This window comes from Mesocricetus auratus, unplaced genomic scaffold (assembly GCF_017639785.1).
Source record: "Mesocricetus auratus isolate SY011 unplaced genomic scaffold, BCM_Maur_2.0 Super-Scaffold_100010, whole genome shotgun sequence".
Taxonomy (NCBI): domain Eukaryota; kingdom Metazoa; phylum Chordata; class Mammalia; order Rodentia; family Cricetidae; genus Mesocricetus; species Mesocricetus auratus.
This window is the reverse complement of record NW_024429194.1, coordinates 75,736,976-75,762,702: the sequence shown is the minus strand read 5'-3', so window position 1 is coordinate 75,762,702 and position 25,727 is coordinate 75,736,976. Positions and strand designations below refer to the sequence as shown.

The 25,727-nt window shown below is 52.6% G+C and overlaps 1 protein-coding gene across 1 annotated transcript in view; it reads left to right on the top strand.

The window, feature by feature from the left end:
• The window catches only part of Shank3 (SH3 and multiple ankyrin repeat domains 3), a 57,937-nt gene extending 38,477 nt beyond the window's left edge, over nucleotides 1-19,460 (top strand). The window contains 4 exon segments of the mRNA XM_040753971.1: nucleotides 2,516-2,646; nucleotides 3,202-3,286; nucleotides 6,969-9,228; nucleotides 16,988-19,460. Of these exon segments, the coding sequence (XP_040609905.1) occupies nucleotides 2,516-2,646; nucleotides 3,202-3,286; nucleotides 6,969-9,228; nucleotides 16,988-17,576 (3,065 nt within the window). The 3' untranslated portion in view covers nucleotides 17,577-19,460.
• The last annotated feature ends 6,267 nt before the right edge of the window (nucleotides 19,461-25,727 follow it).

Below are 25,727 nucleotides of genomic sequence, written 5' to 3'. Positions count from 1 at the left end.
GAACTTGCAGTAGTTACTGTGGCAGCCATGTAAAGCTTGGCAGATACTGTGTATCACCAAGGACTTGACCAGGGTAGTGATTCCACCTTTCAAAAGGAAGTTACACATTCCATTACAAAGACAACTGAGAACTTTTGCATCTGTAGTTTCTGTACTGTTACCTGGTTGTACTGGAAGCCATACTTGGGCCCTACAAGTTTCTCTAAAGTGGGAGCATGCTTGCTGGCAAAGTACTGTTTTGTTCAGGGTTCCAAAGGGGCAGAACATTTTCTTATATGAGGAACCCACAAATTGTTGATGAAGATAAGGTAATTCTTGGCTGTGTCTTCAGCATCTGTGTTGGCCAGTGTGGTCTGCATTGGCTAGAGTGGTCGTAGGCTCCTTTGTGCTAATTTCCCCTAGAGCTATACCACATAGATGCCATTTCTGTTTTATTAGGTGAAGGCACTGGGTCTCAGAGGGCATGCATCTGAACAGAGTCAGTGTGCAAGGTGGCCGCCTCAACACGCTACTTAATAAGATTGCCTCAGGCATTAATTTACCCCACATAGCAATTGTTAAGTTAGATAGAAACAGTGGGTGCTTGTGAGCGGCTGGGGGTTGGGTTTGGAAGGAATAGGAGATGTTCAGACTGGCTGCAATGGTATTTTGATAGTAGAAAGGTATCTAGGACAGGTATCTTCTGAAGGTGGGCACAGCCTTCAAGAGTTGAATATGGTCTGCAGACAGTTGGAGCCTGAGGCTGCTGTTGAGTGAGGATAGACACATAAAAGCACTCCCCTAACCTCTAGTGTACACCTGAACACTGACCCTGAGTGGGCTCTGGGCAGGAGTTATGTAACCATATCTCAGACAGCCTTCGCCTTCAGCTTCATTAAAGGTTTCTGGAAACCCTTTCCCCGGCAGAAGTGGTTTTCTCCTGTAGTTCTGTCTGATCTCAGTCTTGTAATCTTGCTTCAGCCTCCCAAAGAATGGGATTACAGGGATTTTCTAGCTGATTTTCTTGCTGCGAGGATAAAGTATAGTGAAATAAAATGCTTGAGGAAGGACGATTTATTTGGCTCCCAGTTTGAAGGCTTTTCCATCCCTAGTCAGGAAGAAGAGAACGATGAATATTCTTGCTAAGTTGGTTTTTTATTTTTTCACCTTTTTGAGCAGTTTGGGACCCAAGCTCAGGAAATAGTATTGTCCACTTTTAGGCTGGGCTGCCCCACATCGGTGAATGTAGTCAAGATAATCCCTCACAGGTGTGTCTGGAGGTGTGTCTCCTGGGTGATTCTGTGTTGACAACACTGTCACACATGGTGTGCCACCACAGATTCTTTACATCTTTTTTTTATTATTATAAGCAAAAGTACTGCTTTTCTTTCTTTTGAGGGGAGTGTGTGGTGTACGTAAGGATGTACATGTGCATGCATGCACCTGTCCATGCGTGTAGGTCAGAGGTCTATCTGCTGGGTATCTCTTCGTCAGTCATTCTTACTCTTTGGGACAGGTTCTCTTGCTGACCCCAGAGCTCACCATTGGGACTAGAGTAGGTGGCCAGTGAGTCCCTAGGACCTGTGTGTCCCTGCTTCCTGGTGCTGTGGTTACAGGCATGCACTGCTGGGCTCAGCATTTGATGTGAGCACTGGGGATCTGAACTCAGGTCTTCGTGCTTGCACAGCAAGCGCTTTGCTCACTGAGCCAGCTCCCTGGCTCCCAAAGTCCCATTTTTTAAAAGAGTGACTTTAATAAAAAATGATTCCACAAGGCTTTTCATTTATGTAACGGGGATATGCCCGAGGCTGCCTGGTACCCCTCAACCAAGCCTTTCTTAGACATCAGCCTTAAGCGGATCTGAAGTGTGAGGAGCTTGGCTGGGTAGGCCCTCAGCGAGGAGAGTCCTTTCACCACCACACCTGTTTCTCCTCTTTCCTTGCCTCCCACCCCACCGGCACCTTCTTTCTGTGTGGACAAGGATGCAGGGGCTGTCGCTTCCTGTTTTGCGTTGAACCACTCTTAGATACCAAGCCCAACTTTTGTTCTCAGGAGATATTTCCCATCGGCCCTTTCATTACTTGGTTATCAGCTTATTCACCCGTTCATCGTCTCTTGCTTGAACGTTAGTATCTGTCCCTGGGGCAGTGGTCCCACTAGAAATAGTTTCCTGTGGGGAGTGGTGGAGGCTAGGCCATGTTCCAAGGAAAGGCACTGGGCAAAAAGGAGAGGTGAGAGTCTGGGAGAGATGGATCTGAGTGGTCTGGTCTCCTTATGGTCAGTCATTGTGTCACTCCAGGTGGCCACAGAGACACCCAGGGTCTCTTAAAGGGCAGACTTTGGCTGGTTCAGGAGCTGGGTCCCGAGGTCTGAGGGGCGTTGATGGGTTGCATGTTCTAGGGCCTCAGGCGGTGAGACACCTAGGGGTGGGTAGGGTTCGTTGGCTCATCGGGGCCATGGGGCTGGCGCCGGTGGGTGTGGCAGTGAGGCCAAGGTGGCTCCGGGTCTGAGGTTGCATCTCTTTGGTTGTGTGCAGAAAAGTTGGATGAGATCCTGGCAGTTGCTGCGGAGCCGACACTGAGGCCAGACATTGCAGATGCCGACTCCAGGGCAGCCACTGTCAAGCAGCGGCCCACCAGCCGGAGGATTACCCCTGCCGAGATCAGCGTAAGCCAGCCTTGGGCCAGGGCTCTGGGATGGTCAGGTCCAGGGCCTGGGGATCAGAGGGTCATGCGCCTCTCTTTTGAGGTAAGAGTTCTTTATTTGGAGCCCTTCTCCAGAGGAGGTGGAGCTCTCCACAGCCTCTCTGGAAGTCGTCCGGGACCATCTCAGCCTGTAGAATGTTTGCAGTTCAGCTTGCTTCTATGGTTGCAGCTTTTAGTGCCTCTGACCTCAGTCAGGTCCTGTGTCACCCTGGGACTACTAGGGTCTGTGATTTTGCTGAGCCTACAGTACAGCATATGCCGATTTAGAAGGCATCAGTAGCCCGCCTGGCACGGGGATTCTTCCTTCCTCTCTATTCAGACGATGCCCAGGGCCTGTACGTCTATTCTGTGTTCATTTCACCACCTGTACAGTGAAGGCCCCGACTGAGCCTGGGCATCAGTGCCTTTGGGGTGTCTGGTGTGTGGGTCTCCGGTCTAGCTTAGGGTGGGTGGGGCTGGATGGAGAACTGGGTGCTCCAGTGCCCTGGAACTTCCATGTTCCTCCCTGACCCCACAGTCATTGTTTGAGCGCCAGGGCCTCCCAGGCCCAGAGAAGCTGCCGGGCTCTCTGCGGAAGGGGATTCCACGGACCAAATCTGTAGGTATGGCTGGGCTGAGGGACCGCTTGGGGTTGGGATGGCTGGGCTGGGGTGGGCGGCTTCAGGGTTGGAGGACCCCATCTCTCTCTGCGAGGTTCAGGGGTGCTGTTTTGTTTGTGGATCTGAGTTTGTTCTTCCAGTCAGAGACGTGCCGTGGGAAGACACCCTTGAGGTTCCTTGTCCCAGCCTGCCTCTCTCCATCCATGGGCATCCTTGGTCCTTCTCTTCCTGTCTGTCACTTCTGCCTTACACAGATAACAGCCGCCACCAGGACAGCTATTTCCTATCCTGTCAGACAGTTTTTCATCCTAAAATTACCCTGTCCTTGAACCTACCCCCTCTCCAGGTAGTATCCTCTCCCCATCCCTTCATGGTCAGACCCAAAAGGTCACTCGTAATTGCTCTCTTATCCCCATATGCTCATAAATTGGAAGCAGCTAGGTCTCTCCACAGCCACATTGAAGCTGCTCCCACCAGGGTCACCAGTAGCCTCGGGGCGTCTCCCCTGGCAGACATGATTGGCCTCCCTTTTACTGACCTCAGTTGGCATTCATTTCTTTGCATCCTCCTCTGTGAAACTCCTTATATTGCGGGGGCAAGTTTCTTGCTTTCCCCTCCTTTCTTGGCTGCATTTGTTCAGCATATTCCAAACAGTAGGCCAACCCAGGGATGTGCCCTCGGCCTCCTTTTCTTCTGTTGATCATACTGTGGCGTTTCCTCATCCCCTGGCCACTATCACACTCCACACTTGGCTGCCTCTTCTAATCCCAGACCAGGATCTGCAAACTCCCTGTTTATTGCATTTCTCAGGCATCTAGACTCCTTGACATGTTGACCCATCCATCCATCTGTTCATGTACACCCTACCACACCCACCATCTGGTCCATATCAAAGCAAGCTCCTGCTTAGCCCAAGGACAGGACAGACATGAGGTGCTTACATGCACACTTTCATTTAATACCTACAGCAACCATGTTGGGATTATTTATGTTTTACTTAAGGAGAGTTAAAATGACTTGCCCAAAGTCACATAGCTGCCCTGCCTATACCTCCTATCCATCCTTAAGCCAAACAGTTATGCAGTTGTACCCATTACCCACCCTGGAATTCCTGCTTACTATAAGCTGGCTGTGGGCTAGATCTGGGTCTCAGTTAGAGGGTGACATGTCTACTGTTAGGTCAGTTGAGCAGTTATAATGCGGGTGTCAAAGTACACAGAGAAATGGAGACTGACTGGAGAGGTCCACATCAACACGTACACTTAGAATAACAGGGCAAGCAGAAGTTTCCTGGGTATGGTGGGGTAAATGTCTGATGGAGGCCAGTGTGTAAAAAGCATGGGTGTATATATGGGATTGTCTTTCATGGGCTGATTGATAGTGAGGAGGGTGGGGAAGGGTGACTGGTGAGAGACTGCAGTTACTACCTTCTGCTCTCCTAAGCATTGTGGGCATCCTCCGTGGTTTCTTTATTTCCTGCTTCCCTTGCCTTAAAACTGTTCAGGACAGGCTTGTTTTGTCCTGGGTCCACAGCCTTGTCATCCCCATGTCCTCTTGCAGTGGATCTGTTCTTTAGTCATCTCTCTGGCAAAGGAAGCTTTCTGTAGTATATTTATTATCTGGTATCCCTCCAGCTGGTCCTGTGTGAGCTCCTTGGTCTCAGGGTCCCCAGAGCGTCAACAGCTCTGTCCTGCTTCATCTGGGGTAGCTGTTGCTGACTCTATGACATGAGTGTTCCTACACTTACTGCTACCTATCTCCCCTCACTCTTCCTGGATGGTCTTTCCCCAGAGCTGACTACTGTAGACCCAGACGTATGGACTTGTCGTATGGCCTCAAGCTGCTTGGCAAGCTGACCAACTCCTCCTAGCTGGGTCTAGTTGGCCAGTGGGGTAGCAGGTGCTCAGCTTTAGTTCCCCATGGCTGGCACATGGCCAGTTGCCAGCGTGACCACTGGCTGAGTTCTCAGTCTCCTTGGACTCCCACTTCAGATCTGGCTGCTTGTCCCTGGGCATGTAACTCTTGGAACCCCAGGACTGTAGTCTCCGAGCGTGGATACTGCCAGGAAGGACTGTTCAAGGCTCTTCCTTGAACATTGTTGTAGTAGTTGCAACAGCCCTTGGTCCAGGCTCTGCGTGTTTTGAGCACACAGCCAGTACCCAGGAAACGGTTCTGCTGTGGACTGGCAGACAGAGAGGGTCTTTCTTTATTCTGGTGTCAGCGCAGACCCCTGTTCTGTGCGAGGCAGGTGATCTTTCTTTACCCTCAGGCACAGCCTACCATGCTATTAGTATTAAATTCCACCCCCTCTTTCATTGTCACACATCGTTCCTGCCTTCTGTAACCTTAAGATCTATGTGAGTTCTTCCTACATAGCTCCACCGAGCACACGGGCTGGTGAATGTTCAGTACATGTCCCTGTGCTGTGTGGGAATGGCGTCAAGAGCCCAAGGCCAGCTAGGCAGACCTTGACGTAACCAGTGACGATACCTGTAACCTTGAATTGCAAACTTAACAGCCCTGTGACAGGGGCAAGTAAGGTCCTGTGATGAAACAGATTCCTAAAAGTGACTTGTGTGAAGCTGAAATTGAAGCCTAGGCTTGCAACAGACCTACCCTTGCTAGTAGCCCTGAGGCAACAGAGTCTGAGACGTAGCATGTCACTACCAAACCTCTTCGGTTGGCTGCTCAGTATTTACAAGTCTCACTATATGGAGCTCTGCACAGGTGTCCACACTATATCTGAAAGAATTCAGGAGGTTCTGTAAGGGTCTAGCCTAATGCCATCTCTAGACAGGAGGATGGGGTTCGCTTTTAGTTAAGAGTAGCCTATGAGAGAACAGGCCCAAGTCCAGTGCTTGACTTCAAATCTAGTTTAGTTTACCCATCCATTCTTCCTTCCATCTGCCTATCCAGCCTATCTAAATTTTAGCCTCTGGCTAGGGTACCAACTTTCTAGCATCCTGCAGCCAGTCCTCAGGAGTCTCTCCAAGGAACCAATGCAGCTCGTTTCCCAGCCTCCTACCCTGGGTATCAGTGCCACTTCTTCCAGATGCGTGGGTCCATGACCACTATCCTGCATTCCCTCATTGATGTTTACTTTGGGTGTTGGGGTCGGGGGCTGTCCTTCTGACCACCTTTCTTCCCATCTCTGGTTGCCATCAGGGTCTCCGTTGGCTCCTGCTTGTTCAACACAGAATGTTTCTGAGTTGCTGTGCTCATCCTTGTGTGGGAAGCCCCTAACCAACCCCCGGGTCCTCTTAACAGTTTTGTGGGGGCAGGTGGGGTGGGGGGGTGGCTGCCTATACCCTCCTGGTGTCTTCTCATGGCCTGCTCCATGCCCACAGAGGTTGGGGAGATCTTGGCCTCAGTCCAGGCAGTCAGAGTTTGGGTCCTGTCCTAGCTCCTCTGCAGGAGCAGCCCTCCACACTGTGGTTGGGATCCCTTCTGGGCCCTTCAGGAGTGCTCTCACTACCCGTACAGATTTGGCACAGAGAAGGGGGGTCCTGCTCAGGGCTCTTGCTCTCTTCCTTGGCTTTTCATGGGTCCTTTATCCCATCTTCCTTGGTGGGGCTGTGGCCACTCCGGTGCAGGCAGGATAGGCCTAGGCAGTGGCACTGGATCCAGAGAGGTCTTTCAATGGCCAGCATCCTTGCCAGACTTACCTGGCCCCCTCCGTCCCCAGGGGAGGACGAGAAGCTGGCATCCCTACTGGAAGGGCGCTTTCCACGCAGCACATCAATGCAGGACACAGCGCGTGAAGGTCGTGGCATTCCGCCCCCGCCGCAGACCGCCCCGCCACCCCCACCCGCGCCCTACTACTTCGACTCCGGGCCACCTCCCACATTTTCACCGCCGCCACCGCCGGGACGGGCCTATGACACTGTGCGCTCCAGCTTCAAGCCAGGCCTGGAGGCTCGCCTGGGTGCAGGGGCCGCTGGTCTGTATGATTCTGGCGCGCCTCTGGGCCCGCTGCCCTACCCTGAGCGTCAGAAGCGTGCGCGCTCCATGATCATCTTGCAGGATTCAGCACCAGAAGTGGGCGACATCCCCCGGCCCGTGCCTGCAGCTACACCGCCTGAGCGCCCCAAGCGGCGGCCTCGGCCATCTGGCCCTGATAGCCCCTATGCCAACCTGGGCGCCTTCAGTGCTAGCCTCTTCGCTCCGTCGAAACCACAGCGCCGCAAGAGCCCGCTGGTGAAGCAGCTTCAGGTGGAGGACGCTCAGGAACGTGCGGCCCTGGCCGTGGGTAGCCCGGGCCCAGTTGGTGGAAGCTTTGCACGAGATCCCTCTCCAACGCACCGCGGGCCCCGGCCAGGTGGCCTTGACTACGGCTCTGGAGAAGGAATGGGGCTCACATTTGGTGGTCCTGGCCCTGGCCCCGGCAAGGAGCGGCGCCTGGAGGAGCGACGCCGTTCCACTGTGTTCCTGTCTGTAGGTGCCATCGAGGGCAGCCCTCCCAGCGCAGATCTGCCATCCCTTCAGCCCTCCCGCTCCATTGATGAGCGCCTGCTGGGGACAGGCGCCACCACTGGCCGCGATTTGCTGCTCCCCTCCCCTGTCTCTGCTCTGAAGCCATTGGTCAGTGGCCCCAGTCTTGGGCCCTCAGGCTCCACCTTCATCCACCCACTCACTGGCAAACCCTTGGATCCTAGCTCACCCCTAGCCCTTGCTCTGGCTGCCCGAGAGCGGGCTCTGGCCTCGCAAGCACCTTCCCGGTCCCCCACACCTGTGCACAGCCCCGATGCTGACCGCCCTGGACCCCTCTTTGTGGATGTGCAGACCCGAGACTCCGAGCGAGGGCCGTTGGCTTCACCAGCCTTCTCCCCTCGGAGTCCTGCCTGGATTCCAGTGCCTGCTCGCAGAGAGGCCGAGAAGCCCCCTCGGGAAGAGCGGAAGTCACCAGAGGATAAGAAATCCATGATCCTCAGCGTCTTGGACACGTCCTTGCAGCGGCCAGCTGGTCTCATTGTTGTGCACGCCACCAGCAATGGACAGGAGCCCAACAGGCTGGGGGCTGAAGAGGAGCGCCCTGGTACTCCGGAGTTGGCCCCAGCCCCCATGCAGGCAACAGCTGTGGCAGAGCCTATGCCAAGCCCCCGGGCCCAGCCCCCTGGCAGCATCCCAGCAGATCCCGGGCCAGGCCAAGGTAGCTCAGAGGAGGAACCAGAGCTGGTATTTGCTGTGAACCTGCCACCTGCTCAGCTGTCCTCCAGCGATGAAGAAACTAGGGAGGAGCTGGCCCGCATTGGGCTAGTGCCACCCCCTGAAGAGTTTGCCAATGGGATCCTGCTGGCCACCCCACCCCCTGGACCGGGCCCCTTGCCCACCACGGTACCCAGCCCGGCCTCAGGGAAGCCCAGCAGCGAGCTGCCCCCTGCCCCTGAGTCTGCAGCCGACTCTGGAGTAGAGGAGGCCGACACTCGAAGCTCCAGTGACCCCCACCTGGAGACCACAAGCACCATTTCCACAGTGTCCAGCATGTCCACCCTGAGCTCGGAGAGTGGGGAACTCACTGACACCCACACCTCCTTTGCCGATGGACACACTTTTCTACTCGAGAAGCCACCAGTGCCTCCCAAGCCCAAGCTCAAGTCCCCGCTGGGGAAGGGGCCGGTGACCTTCAGGGACCCGTTGCTGAAGCAATCCTCGGACAGTGAGCTCATGGCCCAGCAGCACCATGCTGCCTCCACTGGGTTGGCTTCTGCTGCTGGGCCTGCCCGCCCTCGCTACCTCTTCCAGAGAAGGTCCAAGCTGTGGGGGGACCCCGTGGAGAGTCGGGGGCTCCCTGGGCCTGAAGATGACAAACCAACTGTGATCAGTGAGCTCAGCTCCCGTCTGCAACAGCTGAACAAAGACACACGCTCCTTGGGGGAGGAACCAGTTGGTGGCCTGGGCAGCCTGCTGGACCCTGCTAAGAAGTCGTCGCCCATTGCAGCAGCTCGGTGAGCAGGGTGATGTGGGGAGGGGCTGCCGTCCCCCTGTCTTTGTTCCCTTCTGCTCATCCGCAGGCTTCCCTCTGTTCTTACTCGTCCTGTCCCATCTCTTGTCTGTCCATGGCACGGGTCCCCCATCCGTCTCTCTGTCTTTGTCTGGTCTTGCTTTGCTGTCTGAGGTAGAAGGCTCTTAGTACAGCTGCTCTCTGCACCCATTTTGGTGCAAGCAGTGGGTACCTATGAGACTTAGGTATGTCAGGCCTCCCAGGACCTGCTGCAGGCCCTGCTGCAGGTTTGCAACTTTGCAATCTGGCTCTAACTCAAGATCGTTAAGGATCGCTTCATGTTGTACTCTGGAGGGGCTGCTCTTTCTCGGCCCCGTGTCTACAGGCCTGTGGCTCCATTTTGTTTCTCTTTCTGATAGTATGGCTGTCCCATATGGCTGGTGTCACCTCTCCTGGAGCAGCCTTCTGCCTTGCTTCCTTTTCAGGCCAGAGTACATTGGTTCATTTTCTTTAGGGACGTCATACAAATTTATGTTGTGCCCTAGAAACACTTGTCTCATGGCCCCTCTCAGGATCCTTAACCACAGAATCCTGGATGTGGTTTATACCGCTCCATCAAGAAGAGTTGGGAATCACACCATCTCCTCTCTCACCTTTTTCCTTTCTTGTCCTGTCTGCCTCTCCCCTCAGTGGTGATGAGGGTGGAGGGGGGGGGTTGCTGATCTGGGGTCTGGGTGCTGCGAAGGTTGTTGCTAACATTTTGTAGGCAGATTGACCCTCCAGGTCCTTTCTCAGGAGCCTTCCCCGGGGCTCCTACGTGGGCTGCATGGGTTCTTGTGAGAGCTGCTCCCCTCTTGTCTATGTTTCTCAAGCTACTTCTGCCCGTGCCCCAAGGTTCCCGTGTGCTGGGTTTGGGTGTGAGGCCACCTCCTGATTTCCGCTCCTTGTTCTTAGATGCCCTTCACTGGCAGCTGTGGAAGACAAGGGTTCACGGAGTGGCGATCGGGGCACGGCTTAAGAACTGCAGGTCTCATTCAAAGGGCCTGTTTTTACCCTCTTCCAGTTTGGGATCCCAAGGATGATTGGGAGCTTGAGACGTTCACATTGCCTCTGTTCGGGGACATTCCTGGCATTCTAGTGGCTCGTTCCCAGGCCTTCTCCCTTTTTGGCCTCTTCTCTCAGCCCGGTTTGAAAGCCCTTCTCAGTAGTTCAGTAACCAAGGCACCCTTGGAGTGGGCAAGCTGGATATGGACCAGGCAGGATGAGGGGCTGGGGTCCCAGGTTTGTCTTCAGAACTGGATCCTCAAAGCCAGGAGGTACCCTGACACAACCTCAACTGGACCCCTTCCTTCCTCCCTTCCTCCCTTCCTTCCTCCCTTCCTTCCTTCCTTCCTTCCTTCCTTCCTTCCTTCCTTCCTCCCTCTCTCCCTCCCTCCCTCCCTCCCTCCCTCCCTCCCTCCCTCCCTCCCTCCCTCCCTCCCTCCCTCCCTCCCTTCCTTGTCTTTCCGCCCACCACCAGCCCCCTTCTTTCTGCCTCTTTTCTTGATGGCAGTCGTATATAGCGTACTGCCTAGCCCCTTGCCGGGCCTCAGAAAACATGTATTGAATGCCGATAAAGGAGGGAAGCTTGATGCAAGTGCTGTGTTGTTATTTGAGATCCAAGAGGGTGTCCCAAGGCAAATTTCAAGGAAGGACAGATGGGCAAAGGTCTCTCGGGTTTCTAGTGGCACCTTCTCTCACACATTGTTTGTCCTCGGCAGTTTCGCACGGCAGAGGTAGAGAGCCCTGTGGTATAGCGCACTCACTCGTGACATTTCTTAGGTCTGTAATGAATTGCACTGAGTGCCGCTTAGCTACCTTGTACCCTGGGTGCCCTCCATTTGCCTGCGTTCCGTCCTGTTCCCACTCACTTTTCTTCTACCTTTTTGGGCTCTTTATTTCTGGTTTTGTTTTTGGAGGCAGGGTCTTGCCATGCAGTCTGAGCTGGCTTTGATCCTCCTACCTGTGTCTCTATTGCCTCATCATGCCTGGGTGAGATGGCAGTCACCTGGGCTGTGTCCTGCCGCCTGCCACAGCGCTACAGGGCTCTCGTTTCTGGCTACAGCCCTGGGGCGCCTGTGACATTGTGTACATCTAGCTTATTCCAGACCTGGTCTTTTGTTTGGTCTTTGAGGATGCTCTGCTGTCATGTCTGTTGGGGCTGTACCTCAGCACTGGCCTGGTAGCCAGTGGGGACTGGAGTCTCGTATTCGTGTTGGATTTCGGGCATAGCATCACTAACGAGCCTTTCTCTTAGAGAAGTGTCTATAAGCGTGTGACATTCTGATGTCTAGGCGTGGCTGTGTCCTCAGGATCTGTCCCAGCAGAGGCTGTACCCTTGAGCCTCATCGTTGGTCTGCGTGTGGTTCCCGAGTTTTACCTCCCAGGCTCATCTGTGTCTTGTCATGGATCCCACACAGAAGGGAACGACCCTCTTTGTCAGCCTTCTCTACAGATGGCTTAGTCCAGGCAGTGATACGGTCTAGCTACGGGCGCTCAGCAATCTGAGCTTTCTGAGGATAGCTGTCACGGGACAAAAGCTCAGTAACCTGTACATCGGCCTGTTTACACCGGGCCCGTTGTTGGCGTTTGGGTTGAAGCTGGAAGGCGCATTGTTCTTGGTGCTGCTGCCGAGGCCAGCGTTCCCACCTGGGCTTCACTTCAGGTTGCACGTCTGGCCCCCACTGGACAGTTCCTGATGTCTGAGAGGTCCCGACTCGGGCTATATCTTATTTGTTCATCGCTGAAAATCCAACTTTAGACTCTGCAACTGGTTGTGCAGCTACCCCCAGTCTATCCTGAGACCCGCACCTGCCTCCAAATTCCACTTGTCTTCTGGGTCTCGTGCTGGAACTTGAATCTTACGTGTGGTTTGAAACCTATAGCGACGCTGCTTTGCCTTGGCTTTCTGTGGGATGGGTGGGTGCTGGGGATTGAACGCAAGTGGTCAACCATTGAGCTACATTTCCTGCTTTCTTTGTTTTTATTGTGATGTGGCATCTTTTTCTTTCACGTTTATTTGTTTATTGTGTGTGTGTGTGTGTGTGCGTGCATGTGTACACATTTTACGGTTGTATGTCAGAGGACAACTTTTGGGGAGTCAGTATTTCCTTTGCACTTCGTGGGTACTGACCGGAGACTGAACTCAGGTCATCAGGCCTGGCTGCAAGTGCCTTCACCTACTGTGCTGTCTCACCAACCCGAGATAGTCTTTCTGTGTAGCATAGGCTGGTATTGAACTCACTGTGTAGCCCAACTTGGCCTTAAGCCTAAGATCCTCCCACTTTTGGCCTCCCAAGTTCTGGAATCACAGGTGTGTGCTGTCGTGTCAGCTGACTCAATTTTCATCTCTCTGTCTCTCTTTTTTAATCGTGGTGAAATAGCTCTGGAGCTTTTTGCTGCAGACTTCTCAGAGAAGTGCCTTTTCCCCTCACACGCTTGTGTGTGGGTGGTCAAAGTGTGCCCTGTTCTTTAGACTCGTGGAAGTCACTAATGAGATCTCAAAGGAGACCCGTTTTCTAATTAGGTTGCTCTACAAAGCCCTGCCCTGTCTGTCTGATAGAGGTCCTGCCTGCACGTTAAGGGTATGGACAGAGCCTGTGTGCTGGGGCAAACATACATGCAGGGTTTTTTGAGACCAGTTGGATACTGGGGACAGGATGCATTGTATCCCTGCAGATCAAATGCACGGGGTCACATGCAGATGCATCCTCAAAAGTCCCAAGCTCTGCTAGGGAACAGAGAGAGACCATAAGACAGAAGGCCCCTGGACATGCCACTGTTGGACGGGCCAGGAGATGAGGAGGCAGGCCAAGGCAGCAGAAAGGACTCCTGGAGAATCTTTGGAGCCCTGCCTGGTCTCTGTTGCTACTAAGAATTGTCCTGTAATGAGGCCTCCAGTTTGCCAGAGGCCATCATAGGCCTAGACCTGACCCACCTGAGTGCAAAGGCAGGAGGCCTGAGGTACAGGCCAGGCCTGAGTATGAACAATTTCTTGCCTGTCTATACCAGTGAGCTGACAGAGGTCAGGCAGTCTCAGGAGGAAGATACTGTGGTGTTTTTGTAGGGTGACATTTTTTTTTTTGTCAGTATTATATTCCTGAGTGTGTGCCTGGTTCCAGGAGTCGGGGGAGGCTTAGGAGGAAGAAGTGAAGGGGAGAATGTAGCTCGGTGGTAGAGGGCTTGCCTGCATGCATGAGGCCTGGGTTCTACCCCTAGCAGAGAGGGAGGAGGAGGGGGAGGAGGAAGGGAGGGTGGATGGTAAAGGTCCTGAAACTGTGAGGAGCCTGGACTCCAGTGATGAGGCAGACCTGGGTTAATGTGAGGAATTGGTGACATTCGCCCAAGATGAAAAGGTAGAGGAGCTCCCAGGCCTCTCCTCTGGGTGCTGTTCACTGAGGCAGGGTTGGACATCCTGTGTGTCGAGATGTTATAAGATCCCAGTGGAAACCTTGAGCTCAGAGGAAACTGATGGCTTCTCACTATGGCATCCCTTGGGCTGGCTAGGCATAGCATAGAATGGGGGTAGATGACACGGCCTCACAAAGTACAGGTTATGAGAGAGTGGGGGCTAGAGAATCCATCCAGGAAGGAGGATGCCAAGGACAGGGTTCCTCCAAGCAAACAGATGAACAGATCAGCCGGGGGGCCCTGCCTACAGCCTTGCTGATGGCCAGGAGCAAAGGCCAGATCTCACTGGCTGGGAGTTCCTGGGGGTGAGATCTTAGAGGGTGTGCCAGCCAGGAGCACTCTGGAGGGTAGCAGATGCTGTGAGGTGACCTTGTGGTGGACGCAGCCTGATCGTTAGGTGATGGGTCAGTTAGCCATTAGTGGCAATAGGCAGAGATAGGTATGCAGAGATGTGTATAAACATGTTCAAGTCAGATTTGCACACTACTGGGGTTTGCCCCCGGGACAGTGTGGGTAGTGCTCTTCCCCAAGAGTGGGCAGGGCACAGACACAGATGCTTTGGCTGCTCTTTCCTGTACACACCCCTCCTTGGGCTTTTCTTCTAGGCCTCCCAACATCTCCAGCACTGGTGGAGGTTGCTGAGGTCTTTTGTCCATTCCTTTCTCTACTCCCAGGCCACTGGCTACAGACTCTTGTTTCCAGACCCTGGGTGCCCCTGAAGCCAATTTGCCCTCAGCCCAGGCCTCCGGTCACCCCTGCCAGGAAGGAAGGCTTTGATGCTATCCGGACAGGTATAGCTACTTGGTTCAGCTTAGACCTTTTAAACCCAGACTCTCTTCTGAGCTGCTTGAAGCTACCCCTGTACTGCCTGACAGCTGTTTTGTAGCCTCCAGTTTAGCAGTATGCTGCTGAAACCTAACCTTTGGAGTAGGTCTTTGTTGTAGATGTCTATTCTGTGACACAGATGCCTGGGCTAGGGTCAGCATGAATTCAGGACGACGAACAGGCAGACATTTCTAGCTTTGTTTTACTCTGTGCGTGACCACAGTCTGAGCTCACAACTATGCTTCCAGCATCACCACCCCCCTAGGGGACCTTACCACCCCACTTTGCCCCAAAAGCCAAGATAGCTCCATGAGGCCGGGTTCCAAAAGAGTGAAAGTTTCTTCTGGGGGCTTTGCCTGTTCCTTGTATATACTTCAGAGTTCTTGGGATCTTTGTGTTGGGGGCACTGCCTGGCTTCTTCAGGAAGCTCTGCCTTGGGACAGGCTGAGGAGAGAGCCATTAAGAGGGATGGAAATGAGGTCTCCAGGGAAGGGCTTAGCGTGAGGTAGAAGTCGAAAGTTGCTTTAAGGGAACATGTTAGCTTTCCCTTTTCTGTGACAGACTTTACCACACAGGAACAACTCTGCTTTATAGTTTGAGATTTCAGTGCATGGTTTCTTGGCCCCCTTGTAGTGGAGAGCATTGTAATGGGGCAATGGTATGGATATAGTGAAATCATTTCATGGCAGGCAGCCAGGAAGAAGGGGAAAAGGTGGAGGAATAAGACCATCAAATTCTGAAGCCATCAGTGTTATTGTGATCATTATCATTGTTGATTTTTTGGGGGGGAGGGCAGAGTTTTCAACATGTAACCTTGCCAGGTCTGGAGACCAGCCTGGCCTCGAACTCACAGAGGTCTTCCTGCATGTGCCACCTGAGTGCTGGGATTAAAGGTGTGTGCCACCATAGCCAGCACCCATCGGTGTCTTGATTCATTGGTTAGGACAGAACCCTCGTGATCCAGTTACCTCTCAATGATTGGATCCACCACTATGTCCTCCAAACGCAAGCCTTTTAGGGGAATATTGCAGAGCCGAAATATAACAAGGAGACAGAAGTGTTGAGGGGACTCCGGCTGGTGTGGACTAGGCACTGTTGATTCTGTGCCTAGTGGGTAGGAATTTAGGCCAGCTTAAGAAAGAAGGCATTGTGGGGGTGGGGGTGAGATGGCCGTTGGAGAGGATGGTCAGACAGCAGAGAGACTATCGGACTTCTAGGCACTGCTAAGCAACACTTAACCGTCTGAACGGCACAGTGGAGAGAGCCGGAGAACCTCCCCAGGGCAGGCTAATCAGATTCCTTGTAGCCTAGCTCTCCTAGGCACTTTCTCTTCCCCAGTGCCTCTAAAGTAGATGGACCTTACCTTCTGAGTGCCAACCTCCATAGAGTGTCCCACAGGGGTCCCTGAACCTGGCTGCCCATTGTGTGGTTGTGACTGAAGGCATTGTGGGCCTGGCCTGCTAACACTCTCTCTCATTGCTCTTTCCTGCCCATCTATCTGCATGTGGCTGCTCTGTCTAGCTGCGCGGTGGTCCCGAGTGCCGGCTGTGTAAGTGAGCATGCCCATCCCATGCCTCTCGCAGACCACACGCTGTGCCTGGCCGCGCCCCCTGGTTGCTCTGCATGGCTTTGGTGCTACTGACAGCTACTGAGACTGTCCTTGGCCATAGTAAGGGGTAGAGATGGGTAGGCTATGGGAGTAGGCTTCCTTTACATCGGCCACCTCAGGCTGGCCTCCCTCCAGCCAGCCAGGCGGAGGGCAGGGCTGGAAGCCCACGATCCTGCCAGGTGAGGCTGGGAATGGAGGTGCCATTTGCCTGGCGTGTCTGCCTATGTGCTGCCGCGTTCCTGTGACACTGCTGCATGTCCGCAGCACATGTAGTCACCATTGCTGCTGTGGTGTGCTCTTCTGTGCAGGGAGCTTGCCTTCCTGCTTATGTTGTGCTGCTGCTCGACCTCCTGTGGGTGCGAGCCTTACCCGCTGTTTGTCTCCAGCGTTCCCGGACCTGTTTGTGCCACTGCCGGCCTTTATCGTGACTCGGCTCTCCCTGAAACGGGCCTAGGTTTTCTGGGTCTGTTTATGCTTGAGAACAGACCTGTATGCGGGGAGTGGTCAAGATGTTGTTCTAATCTTACAGAGCATCTGTGGATGGAGCCCATGCCCAGGGACTGTGTTAGAGGCTGGCAGGGAAGGCCAAGCAGCTCTTGTTCATGAGAAACTTTTCCTTTGGCGAACTGCCCTTGGGGCCTCCATGGAGAGCTGTGGGGGAGGGGGGACTAGTCTTACTCCTTAGATTCTGGTCAGTCTTAAGAATTCCCCAGATTAAGGCACAGACCAGGATGTTTCTGTTTTTTTGTCTTTGGATTTTTAAAAAAGAGTGACCACAGGATATTCCTCCAGCCTCAGTCCTCCTGGCTCTGCTCCCCTCTGCCCACCCCGACTTTACTTTCCGCCCCTCACCTGGCCCTCACCCACTCTCCCTCCGCAGGCTCTTCAGCAGCCTCGGTGAGCTGAGCACCATCTCAGCGCAGCGCAGCCCCGGGGGCCCGGGCGGAGGGGCCTCCTACTCGGTGCGGCCCAGCGGCCGGTACCCCGTGGCGAGACGAGCCCCGAGCCCAGTGAAGCCCGCATCGCTGGAGCGGGTGGAGGGGCTGGGGGCGGGCGTGGGAGGCGCGGGGCGGCCCTTCGGCCTCACGCCTCCCACCATCCTCAAGTCGTCCAGCCTCTCCATCCCGCACGAACCCAAGGAAGTGCGCTTCGTGGTGCGAAGTGTGAGTGCCCGCAGCCGCTCCCCCTCGCCATCTCCGCTGCCCTCGCCTTCTCCCGGCTCTGGTCCCAGCGCCGGCCCGCGTAGGCCATTCCAGCAGAAGCCCCTGCAGCTCTGGAGCAAGTTCGATGTGGGCGACTGGTTGGAGAGCATCCACTTAGGCGAGCACCGAGACCGCTTCGAGGACCATGAGATCGAAGGCGCACACCTGCCTGCGCTCACCAAGGACGACTTCGTGGAGCTGGGCGTCACACGCGTTGGCCACCGCATGAACATCGAGCGTGCGCTCAGGCAGCTGGATGGCAGCTGACGCCCCACTCCCTCCCCCGATCCTGCTGCGCCCTGCCGGCAGGGCCCCCACCCCTACTCCAGGCCGCAGGCTCGGCTCGCCCCCTACCACGGCGCCCCGGGCCAGGAATGTTGCATGAATCGTCCTGTTTGCTGTTGCTTGGAGACTTGCCCTGTACATTGCTTAGTGCCCTCCCCTGCCGCTGAACCCCACCCAGCACACAGTAAGGGCGCGGACCAGGGGGGCTGGGTGGAAGGGGGTTAGGGCAGGGTGCTCTGGCCTGACCACCTCCTTCACAGCTCCTGGTGGCCATTCTCCCAGAGGGGGAACCTAGTCCAGCATGCGAGGTCAGGACACGCCTTGGTGACTCGGGGGGAAGGGGGAGACATTGGGGTTCTCGATGGGGGGCAAGGAGCCCCCTGTTTTACATATTTTAATCCACTCTATATTTGGAACGAGAAAAGGAACAAATATCTCTGTCCGTAACAGTCCCCACCCTCTTCCCCTCTAGTCCTCTCGCTGGTCCCGCCACAGCTGCCCAGTCTTCCATCTCTGGCCCCTCACTGCCACCCCATACAGGGCAGGGGACACTCCAGCTGGCCTGGGGTTAGCCAGGGTCCTGGCAGCCCACCCTGGGGACCCCGGCTCAGCCCCCTCCCCTCGCTGAGCTATAGTATGCCCCACCCACCCTTTAGGTGCTGCTCAGGGGGACGGGTGGCAGGCATTGCCTGCTGGGCACTAGCAGGGCCAGGTGGCCTGGGAGATTATTGCCCTGGGGCTGGGCCCCGGTAACCCAAACCCCAGCCATCATCTTCACAGGGTCTCTCCCAAAGGAGGGGTCTAACCTTTCCACTTCTTGGGCAACTACAGCAGAGAAGCCTCCCTGCCTCGCACCCCAAAGACTCCCCATCCCTGCTCTGTGTGTGTGTGCCACATATGTGTGTGCACGCCTGTGTGCTTGTGAAAACTGGGTGTGGCTGAGCGCATGGGTGCCCTGTATGTGCCTGATTGTGGAGTGGTCCCCAGGGGCTGTTTGGATGGGTGGGAGGTTGCGGAAGCTCGCACAGGGTGCATGCATGGGTGTGTGCCTGTGAAAGTGCCCTGTCTTCTCCAAAGAAAGGCTGCTCTCGGGTCGGGTCGTGCTGTTTCCTCAGCCTGTTCTCCCCGAGCCTCACTCAGCTTAAGCGGGGTTTCTTGGTGAGTCCTGTCAGCTTCCGGAGGCCTCAAGGGCCCCCTGCAGGCAGTACCCTCTTTGGGCTTCTAAAGAGATTGTGGAGACCACTAATATCAGGCTACAACAGCCCTTGGAGAGAGGCAGAGGCTCCTGAGGGTACCCTGGCCCCCTTACTGTGACTCCTCACACTCAGCAATGACCTGTGGGGTGGGGGGGCCCTGGGGCATTTTTAAACATAGGGTTTGGAGTCTGGACTAAGCTCCATCCACGTCACTCACAAGTTTCTGTTTCTATTTCTAGCTTTTTTTAATAAAAAAATATAAAAAAGAAAACAAATGTTTTCATGGCCCAGGGGCTTGGCACGCCGGTCTGTGCTGGCCCACCGGCCCCATTCCCTAGACAGAGTCACACCCACTAACCCTGTCACCAACAGACCAGGTCACACACACAGCAGCAGTCACTGTAACAGACTGCCACATACACAGTCTCACATTTACCTGTGGGTTTTTTGGTTCTGTTCAGTTTGGGTTTTTAACTTTACAGGGTCAGTTCTGCTTCACCCCCCCCCCTTTTGTATGGAGTTCCATCTGGGGGCTTTCACCCCCTGCTCCAGTCCTGAGGCCTCCTGACCCTGACGTTGTGATACACCCCACAGAGATCTATGTTTCTTATATTATTATTATTATTAATAATTATTATAATATTATGTAATAAATTTATAAGAAATGAAACCATGTCTCGGTTGCTTGCTTAGGGTTAGGGAGTAGAGCCTGTTGCTCAGACAAGTCACACAGCTTTGACCCAGTGTATTGTTGACTCAGCAATATTATTTGGAGCAATGCTTTGTAGGTCTTCCCGCTAGACCGACCTACTCTAGGCTGCTAGACTCTGCCTGAGGCTTTCTGCAGACTGTTTAACACCTCACTGGGTAGCACTTTTTTTTTTTAAATGTCTGTCCACGTCTGCGTAAGTGTATGCCACGTGCGTGAGAATGCCCTGGGGAGCTAGCTGGCACTTAAGACAGTTGTGAGCTCTCCGGTGTCAGTGCTGAGAACCAAACTCCAGTTCTCTGCAAGGGCAGCCAATGCTCTTAACGGCTGAGCCGTGTTTCCAGCCCTGGGTGACAACCTCTACACTGATGGTCCTCTGAGATCCCTGTGCCACACCATCCCCCCACTTCTGGTGCTGGGGACGGAACCCAGACCGGTATGTCACCCCTGTAAGTACATCCCACCCCACTTCTTTTTTGTTTTGTTTTGTTTTGTTTTGTTTTTTTGAGACAGGGTTCCTCTGTAGCTTTGGAGGCTGTCCTGGAACTCACTCTGTATACCAGGCTGGCCTCAAACTCACTCCACCTGCCTCTGCCTCCCGAGTGCTGGGATTAAAGGCGTGCGCCACCATGCACTTTTAAACCTAAGATTTGAAACCATCTTCCAGTGTCTAGTTGTTTATAAAATCTGCTTTCAGTTTCAAACCCTATCCCCTCCACTGCGCTCACCCTTGGCTGCCGTGTCTGGCCTCGTTCCCCCTGGGTTGATGATGCAGTAGTTTTTCAGCTCCATCCTACTGTTGCCTCCCCCCCCACCTCTGCCTCCCAGACGGCAAGTGAAGCTGGTGAGGGGCCGGCCCCCTTATGCCCTTCCAGCCTTTCCTATACTTTCTCTTGCCTGTCTCAAGCCTACCTGCTGCTCCCAGCTTTGCTCTGGTCCTCGATGACTGTGGTGGTACTTCAGGGTTCCTTGTCTACGCCTTCACTTCCTGCCTAGATTGCCCACCCTTCACCACCCTTCCTGGCTGTGTGCTTCTGTCCCTTCTTCCGGGAACACTCCTTGTTTTGCTTTCTCTGGAGTTCAGGTCGGGTCCTCACAGCTGGTGTTGTCTCAAATCACAGGAGACTGGTGCTTCTCACCTTGGGTCATCTCTAATCCCTCAAAGGCCAGAGGTAGCTTCTCAGGATTGTGACGTTGACCTTTTCCTGTTACTCTGAGCCAAGCACTGAACACAGACTTGACCTTCAAGAGCCCGATTACAGACAGTGCGAGCAGCCAACTGCCGCTAGCCAATCACGTGGCAGAGAGCCTCACTTTGTGGCAGTGGGACAGGTATTTAGCCAGGAGCACAGCCAGGAGAGCAGGCAGGCAGATCCCACTCAGCAAGAAGTTGGAGAGAGCTAAGGGATCAGAAGATGGAACATGCCGGAAGGGAGGAGCTCCGGAGAGGCAAGTGGGTTAGTGGCTCAGGCATCACGAACACGGATGGCAGATTCTGAAAGTCATCTCTGAGTCAAGGATAGGGCAAGGAAGGAGCTGGTTAGGAAATTGGGGAGTAGAAGTAATCCCGGATGGCAGGGAAGGCCACAGGCCTCTACCCAGGGAAAGAAGGTGTCCCAGGGAGCTTTAAGGAGCAGATGAAGGGCTGGTGGCCTAAAGTCATCCTCACTTTGAAATGCCTGTGCTTCCTTGAAACTTAATGACAAACTTAAATCTGGTTGGGCAGTGCACCTCAGTAGTCACTGTAACCACAGGACAGGTACCAGGCTTACAGCCTGTTGTAGAATTGGAGTGGGCTCATTCTGCTATGGCTTGTAATCATCTAGAGTGTAGACACTAGATCTCCAGACTCAGTTCTTACATACCTCTCGTGTGTGTGTGTGTGTGTGTGTGTGTGTGTGTGTGTGTGTGTGTGTGTGTGTGTGTATACACATATATTTGGTTATTGAGACAGGGTTTCTCTGTGTAACCTTGGCTGTCCTGAAACGCGCTTTGTAGACCAGGCTGCCTTCCAACTCACGGAGATCCACCTGCCTCTGCCTCCCTACTGCTGGGATTAAAGGCATGTGCTACCACTGCCCAGCTAACTTCCTAAATATTTTAAACTAGGTAATTATTTTTGATTTTGAAGTTTATGTTCAACACATTCACCATACATTTATGTAGTTATCAAGACTGTGATACCACAAAATTGCATAAAACTTTTAAAGTAAAAACTTCCTTTAAAGTAATTCTGGGTTTAAATATCGGGCAGAAACCCCATCTCTGGGAGCTCCATCAGGCAGTTGGGCCTCTTGTCTCAATATGCCAGTGGAAGAGATGAGTAGTAGTGAAAGAAGAGAAAGCAGATTTAACCAGGTGGCATATTGGGAAGGGGAACCAAGTCTGTGTTTGGGGCTCTGACATGAACTTTTAAGTTTATGTGGGGCAGGAGGCTCAAGTCTGGGTTATCCACTGGATGGATCACTGTCTCAAATTTAAGTCTTCCGAGGAGGCAAACGCAGTACTTCATGCTTGATGTAAAGATTCTCATAATATGATGATTATTCCCACTTTAGGGCATGGCATTATCATCACAGACACGTGCTTTTCTTTGATGAGTGATCTGTGTGCAGGGCTCTGCTGTATGAGGCATCCAAGGTGGCTATAGGCTTAAAACAATGGAGACCTTCAGAGGCCCTTTTTGGGGTCTGGAGCAAGACAATATAAAACTGACAGTAAGAGGCTGGGAAGATGGGCCAGTGGGAAAAGTATATGTCACGAAAGCAGGGAGACCTCCAACCTCCAGAGGCCATGGGAAGCTGGTGCAGTGGCAGGGACTTGCAGTCTGAGTGCTTCTGTAATGAGAAGTGGGAGGCAGGGACAGGTCCCCAGAAGTCTGTTGACCAGTTGGTTCCCTAGCATCCACAGTGGCAAACAACAAAAAGGCTCTTAGACAAGGTAAGGCAAGGACTGATGCCCAAGATTATCCTCTGATGGTCACACATGTACTAGGTGCATTTGATTTCCCATACACATAGCAATACAACACACACACACACACACACACACACACACACACACACACACACACACACACGATAAAGGCTCAGTGAATATTTGTGCCTCCAGCCTTGAAGGCCAAGATGAGATGGGTAGATATCACTGGTTTTTAGACACAGATTGATATCCTTATGCGCACAGTTAGGCAGGTGTCTGACCCAAAGTAAACAGACATAGAAAATGAAGACAGAGCACTCGGGAGGCAGAGGCAGGCGGATCACTGTGAGTTCGAGACCAGCCTGGTCTACCGAGTGAGTTCCAGGACAGGCTCCAAAACAATACAGAGAAACCCTGTCTCGAAAAACCAAAAAAAAAAAAAAAAAAAAAAAGAAAATGAAGACAGAGATGCTAGGCTTCCATTCTGCTTTTAGTTATTTTGTGGGCCCAAAGCCAAAGCAGTTTCTAAGTGTTTGTTGTATTTGCAACTTTATACCTATTAAAATTCTTTTAAAATGCCTGAGTAACCTTTTATCTGTAAAACTTTTATTATTATTATACTGATTTGTTATCTGCAATACTAATGAGTTCATTCTTTTTTGTTGTCAATTTGTTTTGTTTTTCAAGACAGGATTTCTCTGTGCAGCCCTGGCTGTCCTGGAACTCACTGTAGACCAGGCTGGCCTTGAATTCAGAGATCCACCTCCCTCTACCTCCTGAGTGCTGGGATTAAAGGTGTGCACCACCACTGCTGCCCAGTGCCATCTCTTGTTTTTAAAGCACATTATTGCGTTTGTACTTATTTAGTGTATGTGTATTAACTTGTGAGCATGTTGTGCCCGTGGAGGTCAGAAGACACCTTGTGGGAGTCTGTTCTCTCCTACCATCTTGTGGGTTCTGGGACTGAACTCAGGTCATCAGGCATGGTGGTAGGTACCTTTATGCTGATCCAACTTGCTGCTCTCCATTTCTTGGCCATTTCCCAAGCCTTGGGGGCTACTCATCAGGTAAAACCCGGCACCCGTTTGTTTACAGTACCGAAGGCCTTCTAATACTCAGTGGTTAAGCTGAAACCTATTAACTCTCAGGTTGGTGAGAAATGACTAACCTTCCTGTGGGGAAGGTGAGACTCACTATCTAACAAAGGTTGAGAAAGAGGGACCCCTTACACTCTGATTCAGGAGAGAAACCTCCCGACGCAGAGAAGAAACATATCTTTGTGATCCAGATAAAAGCTCCCAGTAATGGTCAAAAGTTCCCAAGAACCTTGAAGTTGACTTAAGCACTCCTTTATGTTCAGGTAGAGGAGGGGGTCAGTCGATTTATGACATACAGAGATAAAAATCTCATGGTCCTCCAATAATTGTTCCCTGGCCCCTTTCTGGCCTTGAACTCATTCTGTAGCTCAGACAGGATTTGTACTTGTGATCCTTCCCTTGCCGCAGCCTCCTGAGTAGTTGGAACTACAAACCTTCATCATGAGGTTCTGCTAGCATATGGGTATTTGCGTCACAAACCACTACTTTTGTTTTTGTAATAGATGTAGTTCTTAACAAGTGGAAGTCATGTAAAAAGAATTCGTCAGTTTCCATGAGAATTACAGTCATGTAAAAGAATTTGAGGTATTTGTTATTTGAAGGTCGAGCACTGGTTTAAAATTTTCACTAAAGATGTAAATTTGAAAATTAGTATTCAGCATTCCTACAGATTAATGAAGAATCTTGGAAGGAATGTTAATCTTCATGTTAGCTATCTCATTAAATTCGGTTATGTAGTTCTTATGCCTTCCCTGTCCCGTTAGCTGTTGTGTGGAACCAGTTGCATACTACTCCCACTGAGAAAGTAGACTCGTTCTGTGGTTACAGAGTAGATGTTAGAACTGAGGTCCTTTCCCATAGGCCACACTGTTCTTATCCCAGTTTAGAGGTTAGGACACAGGGCAGAGCCTCAAGTGAGAGCCCATGTTTTCAGTAGGGAGGAGGTTCTCAGGCCCCTGAACTCATGTCCCACTGACTTGGCCCTGGAAGCTGTCATCTCTCTTTTATTTAGGGGAAATAAGACCTCTGTTAGAATATAAGGAGAGTGCCCCACTGACTTGGCCCTGGAAGCTGTCATCTCTCTTTTATTTAGGGGAAATAAGACCTCTGTTAGAATATAAGGAGAGTGCGCGTTTCAAAACTGAGATAAGAGAGTTAAATCATTCTGCCATTCAGGTCTTTCTGTTCACAGTAAAGCCCCGGGGCATCTGATTTGGAAGGAAATAGGCACTGGGACACTCATGGCTCTTAAGCATCAGAGCTGGGATGGAGAGATGGCTTAGTGATTAACCGTGCTTGCTGTTTGTCCAGTGGACTTGAGTTCGATTCCCAGTCCCCAGGTTGGGCATAACTGCCTGTAAGGCTGGAGACATGGCTCAGAGGTTAAGAGCACTGGTTGCTCTTCCAGGGGTCCTGAGTTCAGTTCCCAGCCATCTATAATGAGATCTGGTGCCCTCTCCTGGCGTGAAGGCATAACTGCCTGTAACTCCAGCTCTAGTGGATCCAGTGCCCTCTTCTGGCCTCAGGGTACTCACACAGAGCATATAGTCACATAGACAGATACACATAAGTAAAAACAAAATAAACATTTTAAACAAAAGGATAATTTTTAAAAAGCATTAAGGCTAAAAGTTGGACTTCAGAACACAGCCCTAGGAAGGGAGGGGGATGGAAACGAGGATTACTTAGCAAAGGTGATGAGAATACTTGGTGCTGAGGTAAGAAAGATAAAGTTTTGTAGCATTTCAGTAGAGGAGATGTGTTTCTAGCCTAGGAGGGAGGATGAGACCTTCTGGCCACTTACAGAGAAAAGATGAAACCTCCAGACCAGTGGTTCTCAACCTTTTTTTTTTTTTTTTTTTTTTTCGAGACAGGGTTTCTCTGTGGCTTTGGAGGCTACCCTGGAACTCACTTTGTAGACCAGGCTGGCCTCGAACTCACAGAGATCCGCCTGCCTCTGCCTCCCAAGTTCTGGGATTAAAGGCATGCGCCACCAACGCCCGGCTGATTCTCAACCTTCTTAAAGCTGTGTGTGACCCTTTAGTAGAGTTCCCCCATGTGGTGAGCCCCAGCCCCAAAATTACTTTGTTGCTACTTCATAACTGTAATTTTGCTGCTGTTACGAATCGCAATGTAAATATCCGGTATGCAGGATCTCTGATGTGTGACCCTAAGGGTTGTGACCCACGGGTTGAGAACCAGTGCTCCAGAT